Below are 9505 nucleotides of genomic sequence, written 5' to 3'. Positions count from 1 at the left end.
GTTGATGAGAGGAAGGACATGTCGCCTGTGTCCTTTGCTTCACACACAGCCCACGACTGGCCTGTGTCCTTCAATTCCTCAGCTCCTTGAGCCCTTAGAACTGGGGAGCAGCGGGTTCTGAGACACACCCATCGTACAAGCCTGCAGAACTTAGAACAGGACGAAGAATTCCAGGCCTGTCCTGGAGACACACTGGCATTTGGTCCCAGCAGCCATGGTCAAAACTGATATAGAATGGCCCGCTGGGGAGGAGAAGTCCAGCATAGCACGGGCTGTGGTCCGAAGTACCTGTGGCTTTACCTTGGGGTTGTCCTTGGCCACAGCCTATGGGCTCTTGCAGCTTCTAGCAGAAGGACACAGCCCCTTTGGCTGCCTGGTGACCACTGTGACTTTGGCTGCCTTCCTTGGCTTGGGCATGGGGTTCTCTCGCCAGGTCCGGGTCTCTGTCTTCCTGATGCTTCCTCAGGTCTTCTCCAGTGAGCCTGGGAGCAGGGCAGGGCTGGGCTGGGGTAGGGAGGGAAGTACTGTAAAAACTCACGTTAAGGATTAATGGCTGCCTTGCGGCTGGGGGTCCTGCTCTGTAACTGAGTTGTCTCCGTAGAGCAGAGCCGTTTGCTGCTGTTGGTGGCTGCCTTTGGGCTGGTGCTCCAAGGGCCTTGTGCCAACACCCTGCGCAACTTCACCCGGGCAAGCGAAGCTGTGGCCTGTGGGGCAGAGCTGGCACTGAACCAGACAGCTGAAGTGCTACAGCGGGCCAAGCAGCCCCTCATCAGTAAGGCCCACCCCTGCCTACCAGGGGCTCCCACCCGGCAGGTCTTCTCTCCTTCAGCCTAATAGCTTTCTGCTAGGACTGTGTCCCACCCTAAGAGGGGCTGGACCTGGAAAGTCACTTTCTAGTCCGGCTAAATCCTCTTCCCCTTGCCCTCCAGCCTCTTCCTCTACCTGGTTATTTTCACAGCCCAGCACCCAGACTCCCTAACTGCTCTGATAGCCGCCCCCTTTTATTCCCTCCCCCCAGGAAATGGTGAGAATCAGCTCCAGTTGGAAGAGGCCTAAAGCAATGTTGCCCTTTGTCCTCAGGTGCTCTGACCAAGATTAAAGCTATTGCCCAGAAGGCCAAAGTGGTGGCTGACCGGGTACGCAAGTTCTTCCGGTCTGTCATAGATGGCGTGAAACATATAGGTAGGTGTGTTACATGTTTGGTTTGGGAGGTCAAAATGCCCCCAATCTCCTTATCCTAGTGCCTCTCCAGGCCTGCTTGGGTCTCATCATACACAGTACATCTGACCACTGACCAGTTCTGGGGAGTTAGTTGGTGTTACCCAAGTCACTGAAAAAGGCCGGTACTGATGGAACAGCTGTCCCCAGCCAGGTGCCTGCAGAACATGTGGTATTGGCTCCTTCATATTGGCGATGTGTGCAACTCAGAGCTGGGCAACCCTTACATAAAATGTGCTCGGGTGTTTGATGATGCCAAGGACAACTGTATGAAGGTCGTGCCGCGATTCCATCAGCTGTGTTATGTGCTCTTGCCATTCAAACTGGTGTTCTGTGGACTTGCCAACTGTGAGAAAGCCAGGGGTTCCCTGCAGGGAGGCATGGACGTGGGGAGTGAAGCGCTGTGGGGTCTGTGAGAACCCAGGATCAGTCAGAAGGGTGGGCACAGGGGATCATATAAGGGGCATTGAGTGTTGAGCCCATGAGGATTCTGGGGTCAGAGAGGGAAAGGTGAGCAGGAAAGAAGGACTTATGGATGCTAAGAAAGATAGATGCACAGTAGAGAAAGGTCAAAAACCGTTAGCAAACGAAGAGATTGATGGGAAAGGCAAAAGGTTGAGAGAGCCCCGTGAGAGGAAGTTTCCAGAGGTGGGCAGGCAGGGGCTGAGCCTCCTGACCCTGAGCTCCCCTGCCTCTCAGTGGTCCAGTTGTTCTGTGTCATCCCCATGTACCTCCAACAGTTTCTGCGAAAGACCATCAAGACCCGTAAGTGACCCCTTCTGCCCCCACTACCAGTGCTCTTGTCTTACCGTGGCCACTGGCAGCTGATGTCTCCTGGTCTGTCCACACGTGAGAATCCAAGAGCAGGGAAGGACTTTGCAGGGTCACCCAGACTAATGTTTCAGTTGAGCTGATTGGGAAACTGAGGCCCGGCGCGTGGGGGAGGTGTCCCATCAAAGTCAGACTTCAGAGCAGAATCCGGGAGGAACAGGGCCTCCCACCAGAGCGTAGGTCATGGCTCACTCGTGATGAAGCAGCAGCCTTAGGCCAAGTCTAGTGCTGTGTGTCTGGAAGGTGTCACTGTTTCCTAGTTTAGGTCTGGGCCCTGGGAGTTCTAGCTGGTTTGTGAGTTTTGCAACTTCTGGGCCTGGACACCCCCACCCCATGCCCTATGTCCTCTTAACTATCCCGGCTCATGTCCCCTCTGACCCCACTGGTCTCAGCCGTGATGAAACTGCTTGATCGGGTACGTCGTGAGTTTGAGTTCAACATGACAGCCACCCACTACTTCTCTGTGGACCTCAATGCCTCTCGGAGCCTGTCCCAGGTGGCTTTGGATCTTCAGGAGGCTGTCAGCATGAAGTTGTACACTGCTAGGGAGGTCCTGTCTATGATGGGATACACCATGCCTCTGCTCTTTGGACTTCTCTACATCCAGTGAGGGTCTACCAAGGGCTTGTGGGAGAGATGGGCTGTAGGGCTGGCCATCTGTGGCATCCTGGGGGTGAGGGGAGGGGAACTGGCAGGTATCCCGGGGTACCTGGAGGTCTGGTAAAGAGAGCCAAGGAGAACTGGAGAGATGGCTCAGTGGTTAAGAGCACTGACTGTTCTTCCAGAGGTCCTGAGTTCAATTCCCAGCAGCTACAAATGGTGGCTCACAACCATTTGTAATGGGATCCAATGACCTCTTCTGGTGTGTCTGAAGACTCATATAAATAAAAATTAATTAAAAATTAAAAAAAAAAAGAGAGGCAAGGAATCTCATATGCTCTTCTCCTCAGAGCCCTCTATTATCGGTATGGTTACCTGCACTGGGACAATTTTGACAACGCCTATATCACCAGGCGCTTTCTGGACATGGAGGCAGTGCGCTCCTTGGCAGGGCTGCGTACGGTGCTGCCACTCAGTTCTCACGAGGCCAGGCACTACGTGCAGCCAGGTGAGGATGCTGAGGATAGAAAGGAAGGGCTCTGGAGCAGCCTGGGCCTTCCACAGCCCCGTATGTCTCTGAGTATTTTGGAGCATAAGGGGCTAGAGAGAGGAGGGATGGCTTCGTGCTGAGATGAAGACACATGGAATGACATGGAGCAGTGATATGAGGTTGGGAAGGCTTTCTGAGGTGAAGGCAGGAGGGGTGGACAACCTAATAGGGAAAAGAAGACTGACTAGGAGCAGGAGCCAAGCAAGCACAGAGGGGGTCCAGGGATGAGATACTGATGATCCCAGGTAAAGCTGCAAGGCTTGTCCATAAACCATCAAACCCCTACCCCTGAAGAGTGCTCCCCTACCCCTGCAGAGTACTCCCCTACCCCTGAAGAGTGCTCCCCTACCCCTGAAGAGTGCTCCCCTACCCTACCCATGAAGAGTGCTCCCCTACCCTGAAGAGTGCTTCCCACCCCTGAAGAGTGCTCCCCACCCCTGAAGAGTGCTCCCCCACCCCTGAAGAGTGCTTCCCACCCTGGAGTGCCCCCCCCCCTGAAGAGTGCCCCTACCCCTGAAGAGTGCTTCCCTACCCATGAAGAGTGCTCCCCTACCCCTGAAGAGTGCTTCCCTACCCCTGAAGAGTGCTCCCCTACCCCTGAAGAGTGCTCCCCTACCCCTGAAGAGTGCTTCCCTACCCCTAAGAGTGCCCCTACCCATGAAGAGTGCTCCCCTACCCATGAAGAGTGCTCCCCTACCCCTGACGAGTGCTCCCCCTTACATGGTCCTCACAGTCTCTTTCCTTGTCTTCTGGGTGAACAGTTAAACCAAGCTGAACTTGTAGGAGCAGGCCCCTTCCAAGGGCTGGGATATGTGGGCAGGAGCATTGGGGAACTTCTGAACACCTACTCCTTCAGGCTCCTTCTCCCTGACCCGATGGGAACAGATTTTATATATTGTGGAGACCTTTAACCTCGCCCGCCATCTCCTCCTTGTGCTCCTTCTGGTCTTTCTGGACTATGGCGTCTTCTGGATACTTGATCTGGCCCGGTACTACCTCCAGGGCGAGATTGTAGCCCGCAGTGAGTGCCCACCTGTCCTGTGTCCATCCACTCACCCCATGCATCCTTCTCGTCCCTGGCTGCTCCTCCTGGGGGTATCTCTGGAATCCTCATGTCACTTTTCCAGCCTCTGCCTCCTATCTGGGTCAAGGATAGAGCATAACAGAATAGCTAAAGGCACAAACTCTAAGTCAAACTGGCCTGGGTTCAAATCCCAGCCCTGCCCTTTATCAGGATGTGATTTTAAGTAATTTGCTTGGGAGTGGGAGACAGAGCCCCAGCACAGTTAATACCCCAGGTTCAACCCCCAGTACACACATCCACATACAAAGGACAAATTGCTTAACTTCTCAGAGCTTCAGTCTGCTCACCTGAACAATGGAGCAATGGCTGCTGACTGGGTTACTGTAAAAGAGTCAGACTTTTTGGGGTTGGGGATTTAGCTCAGTGGTAGATCGCTTGCCTAGCAAGCAAGCTCAAGGCCCTGGGTTCAGTCCTCAGCTCCAAAAAAAAAAAAAAGAGTCAGACTTTTTGTTTAGCACCTCCTTAATCCATGGTTGAGACCAAGTCACAAGCTAAGGAATATAATTAACCTGAATTTGTACATCAGGACATAAAGAACAGAAGAAAAAAATAAACCCAAAGATAAGGTGTCTCAGTGAGTAACGCACTTCTCACAGAGGCTCAGTCTGAGTTCAATCCTCAAAACCTTTGGAAATGTGGGAAGAGAGAACTGACCCCACCCAATCATCATCTAACCTCCAAACACATGCTATGGTATATATACCACCTTAGCTACACACACACACACACACACACACACACACACACACACACACAGATATGCACACACATACACTCATGCATGCACACACATACACTCATGCATGCTCACAGGCATCCACACACATACTCATGCATGCACACATGCACACACATACACGCATAGGTGTACACAGGTGTGCACATGCATACTCACGCACGCATGCACACATGCATGCTCATGCACTAATAACAAATGAGTAAACACCAAAAAAAGGAAAAACGGAACTCAGCCCAAAAGTAAAGCACAACAAACCTGAGAGTGGTGCTCTGTACCTGTAATCCCAGTGTTTGGGAGGCTGAGACAGTACTGTAGGGTTGAGTGACGAGGTGACATAGTGAAACCCAGTCTTTAAAAACAAAGGAAAATTTGTCAGCTCTCAGCCAACATTTCAATGGTTCTGGGATGGTCATGATGATGGTAGCAGTGCCAGCCAGCCGGATCATGGTGTTAGGACAGAGGCCGGACCTTAGGGTACCTTGAGGGGTACCTATGGAGGGTTCTGTCTACTTTCCACCCTGCAGAAGGTGGCAGAGGTTGGGCCATTGCCTTGAGTGTCTCTCACAGTACCTTTGTGCCCTGCAGGCCCTGTGTTAGTGTCTATAAAGGTGGAAGGGACCGGTTATTCGGGGAATATTTACCGTGACCTGGTGTCAGCTTTTGATGTTCTACAACAAGGCAACGTCAGTATATTGTCCCGGCGCTGCGCGCTTCATCCCTCAGAACCAGATGCTAAGGGTTACATCGTTATCGGTAGTTACCTCACTAAGAGTGAGGGGATGAGGGGAGCGCGTGGACCGAAGTGTGGCTAGCGCCTTGGGCAGCGGGTAGTGCTCACCGTGTGCTGTGCTCCCCAGGTACCATGTATGGTCTGTGCTTCTTCGTCACTCTGTTTGGCAGTTATGTCAGCAGGCTGCGGCGTGTCATCTGTGCCTCCTATTACCCCTCCAGGGAGCAGGTGAGGGAGCCATATCCATCAGTGCTTTGGATGCTACTAAGTCGGTGGCTGTCTTGGCTTTGAGGATATTGAAGTCCTTGGCAGCTCAGCCTTTAGTCCTCTGCCAGAGCCCAGAGCAAAGACCAGGCCCTCGGGTGGAGACAGGAGGAACCATATCCTTTGAATCGGGGCTTCCTGAAGCACATCATGCCTTCAAGGCTTTGCTAAACCCTTGGTGGCAGGGTAGTGTGACATACTCGGGTGTACTGTATGACGGTTGCTGTGCAGAGACTACAAGATGACGTAGAGAGTCTGGTCAGGCTGCCAGACAGGCATTTAAATTATTATCACTGCTTTTTGTTTTATGTGCATTGGTGTTTCGCCTGCATGTATATCTGTGTGAGGTTGTCAGAATTCCTGGAGCTGGAGTTGTAGACAGTGGTGAGCTGCCATGTGGGTGCTGGGAATGGAACCCGGGTCCTCTGGAAGAGCAGCCAGTGTTCTTAGTTACAGAACCATTGCTCTAGTCCCTCTAGAGTGCTTAAAGTGTTCTTTTACTTTTTAAAGTTTTAATTATGTGTACATATTTTTCCTGTGTGAGTGTATTCCATGTGTTTGTGGGTGCCCCCAGAGGCCAGAGGTGTTGGGTCCCCTAGAACGGAAGTCACAACCTGTTGTGAGCTGCCTGATGTGGGTTCTGGGGGAACTGGGGTCACTTATTCCCATCCCTGATCCGCCTCCCCCCAGGAAAGGATCGCCCACCTCTATAACATGCTTCTGAGTCGTCGAACCAACCTACCCGCTGCAGTGCAGCGAGCAGTGATGCGACGGGCAGCTGACCAGGGTCACATGAGTATCCTCCAGGTGCTAGCCACCCGGTGAGTCTATTGTGTTTCCCTACGGGTATAGGGTGGTGATAGACAGATGAAGAGCCAGAGGTCAGAATGGGTCCTTGTGCTTCCCAAGTGATACAAAGTCTGGTTGAGGGGGCTGTAGAGATGGCTCAGTGGTTAAGAGCACTGACTGCTCTTCCAGAGGTCCTGAGTTCAAGTCCCAGCAACCACATGGTGGCTCACAGCCATCTCTAATGGGATCTGATGCCCTCTACTTGCATGTCTGAAGACAGGCACAGTGTACTCATAGGCATAAATCTTTATTTTATTTTATTTTAAAGATTTATTTACTTTATTTATATGAGTACACTGTAGCGATCTTTAGATGCACCAGAAGAGGGCATCAGATCTCATTACAGATGGCTGTGAGCCACCATGTGGTTGCTGGGAATTGAACTCAGGACCTCTGGAAGAGCAGTCAGTGCTCTTAACCGCTGAGCCATCTCTCCAGCCCCATATGCATAAATCTTAAAAAAAAGAAGAAGAAGAAGAAGTTTGGCCAAAGAAGGTATCTAACCCATAACTTTCATGCCCTGGAGGGAGAATTAAGGATGGGAGTTTTATTTTTAAAAGATATTTGTTTTTATTATATGTGTATGAGTGTTTGGCCTGCAGGCATGTGGGTGTGCCATATGCACGCAGTGCTGGCAGAGGCCATAAGAAGGCATCAGATCCCTTTGGACTGGAGTTACAGATGTTGTGTACCCATATCCTGGGGACTGAAGCTGGGTCCTCTGAAAGAGCAGCTGGTGCTCTTAACTGCACGTAGGCCACCTTTCCAGACCCAAGAATAAGATTTTTTTTTTTTAAAGATTTTCTTATGTGTCTGAGTGTTTTGCCTGCATGTACGTACTATGTGTACTAAGCACACGTCTGGTGCCCATAGAAATCAGAAGATATTGGATCCCCTAAAACGAGTTACAGATGATTGTGAGCCATCATGCAGGTGCTGGGAACCAAACCCAGGCCCTCTGCAAGAACAGCAAGTGATTGTGCTTGTGATGGGCACCGAGCCATCTCTCCGGCTCCAAAGAGCTAAGGGTTCTTGAGAGGGAGGAGTGAAGGAAATGAGGAGGGGCCAGACAATGGAGAAACAGGCTAGAGTCAGAAAGATGGTGGTTAGGGCACTGGAAGGCTTCCCTCTCGTCTGGTGGCTGGTGTGGGTGTGGGAAAGACGACACTAGCTGAGCTTGGCTTCTGTGACCTTTCTTCTAAGGTACCCTTCCCTAAGTCCATTGCTTGGCCGGTTTTTGTTGCATCAGACTTATTGCCTGGGTTGTGGGCAGCCAGAAGAAAAGGGGGGCATGGAGAACTTTGTGTCCTGCAGTACCCCAGGCTGCAGAGGTGAGTACCCCTATTCCTGAAGGACTCTTGGTATTTGCACATGATGATCAACCACAGTCCTTCCTTTAGGGAATTTTCCTGTACCGTTATATGTCTGTACCCCTCAATTACTATCGTCTCATTTACATAGCTCTATTACTATGCACTGTCTCATTTACATAGCTCTATTACTATGCACCTTCTCATTTACATAGCTCTATTACTATGCACCTTCTCATTTACATAGCTCTATTACTATGCACCTTCTCATTTACATAGCTCTATTGCTATGCATCTTCTCGTTTACATAGCTCTATTACTATGCAGTCTCATTTACATAGCTCTATTACTATGCACCTTCTCGTTTACATACAGCCTTCATTTAGCTCCTTTCCCCTATAATGTCCTCGATTCCCCTGGATGCAAGGGGGTACTGCAGCAGCTCCCTAGTGGGTATACTTGACAAGGATGGTCCTTCCAGGCTGGGAAGGGGAGGCAAGGCCAAATACTAGGGAGCACAAGGTGTGAGGGGTTAGCTCAAACCTCCTTCCCTCCTGGTCTCCTCTAGGTCTCTACTGCCCTACCTGTTTTCGTCTCCTGGACAACACCTGTTCTGTATGTGCGTCTCCCCTCTCCAACCAGGGGCGCCTAGACCTGGAGCTGTGAGTCAGGGATGGAGAGGCTGTAGTGTGTGGGGGTAGAGAGAATAGTGCCCTTCTTCCAGGATATCACTGACCTAGGCATTTCCAGAGACTCCAGTGATGAGGAGGGTCCTCAGCTATGGCTGGCTGCAGCTCGAAGAAGGGCCCCCGAGCAGGAGCTGAAACTTCGACAGCAGCTTCAGGAAGCACTGGGCACAAACCTTTCAGACGAGCCTAGCTCCCAGTCCGAGACAACAGGAAGCAGGTGGGAACAGTACCTGTTCTGTCACATCTACATAGGCTGCCTCGATTCCAGGACAGGGATGGGAGGCAGAGGAGACTGAATTTCCTGAGAGTTTGTTCCCTTGCCTACAGCAGTTTAAGCTTACAGTGTGTATAGTGGGGAGTGGTGTTTCTTTTTTTCTTTCTTTTTTTTTTTTTCCGGAGCTGGGGACCGAACCCAGGTCCTTGCGCTTTCTAGGCAAGCGCTCTACCACTGAGCTAAATCCCCAACCTCAGGGAGTGGTGTTTCAAACCCCCCATTCCTCTTCAAAAAAGAAAATAGAAACTTCTCAGAGTAGGGGGTGGAGTGACACATGATTAGTTCCAGGTCTAGGAAGGCACTGACAGGCAAATCTCTGTGAGTTCAAGGCCAGCCTGGTGTACACAGAGTTCCAGGACAGCCAGGC

General features: G+C 51.3%; 1 protein-coding gene across 1 annotated transcript; it reads left to right on the top strand.

Annotated features, from left to right (window-relative positions):
• The first annotated feature begins 214 nt into the window (after positions 1–214).
• Positions 215–9160, top strand: Dcst2 (DC-STAMP domain containing 2). Its single transcript, XM_032896939.1, has 14 exons — positions 215–476; positions 602–772; positions 1081–1182; positions 1369–1566; positions 1918–1983; positions 2442–2655; positions 3000–3157; positions 4056–4220; positions 5608–5775; positions 5880–5980; positions 6707–6837; positions 8069–8196; positions 8744–8837; positions 8926–9160. Exons 1-14 carry the CDS (start codon positions 215–217, stop codon positions 9158–9160), a joined length of 2193 nt encoding a protein of 730 aa, XP_032752830.1.
• The last annotated feature ends 345 nt before the right edge of the window (positions 9161–9505 follow it).

Source organism: Rattus rattus, chromosome 3, assembly GCF_011064425.1.
Source record: "Rattus rattus isolate New Zealand chromosome 3, Rrattus_CSIRO_v1, whole genome shotgun sequence".
In the NCBI taxonomy this organism is placed as follows: domain Eukaryota; kingdom Metazoa; phylum Chordata; class Mammalia; order Rodentia; family Muridae; genus Rattus; species Rattus rattus.
Note: the sequence above shows the minus strand (reverse complement) of the source record. Positions and strands in the feature narration are given on the sequence as shown.

What these genes read in the sequence shown, in the direction of transcription:
- Dcst2 (XM_032896939.1), top strand. Translation starts at nt 215, where the DNA reads ATGGTCAAAACTGATATAGAATGGCCCGCTGGGGAGGAGAAGTCCAGC. An exon ending in GTTCTGTGGACTTGCCAACT is followed by an intron (nt 1,567 to 1,917) that starts GTGAGAAAGCCA and finishes CCTGCCTCTCAG; the next exon opens with TGGTCCAGTTGTTCTGTGTC. An exon ending in ATTACCCCTCCAGGGAGCAG is followed by an intron (nt 5,981 to 6,706) that starts GTGAGGGAGCCA and finishes GCCTCCCCCCAG; the next exon opens with GAAAGGATCGCCCACCTCTA.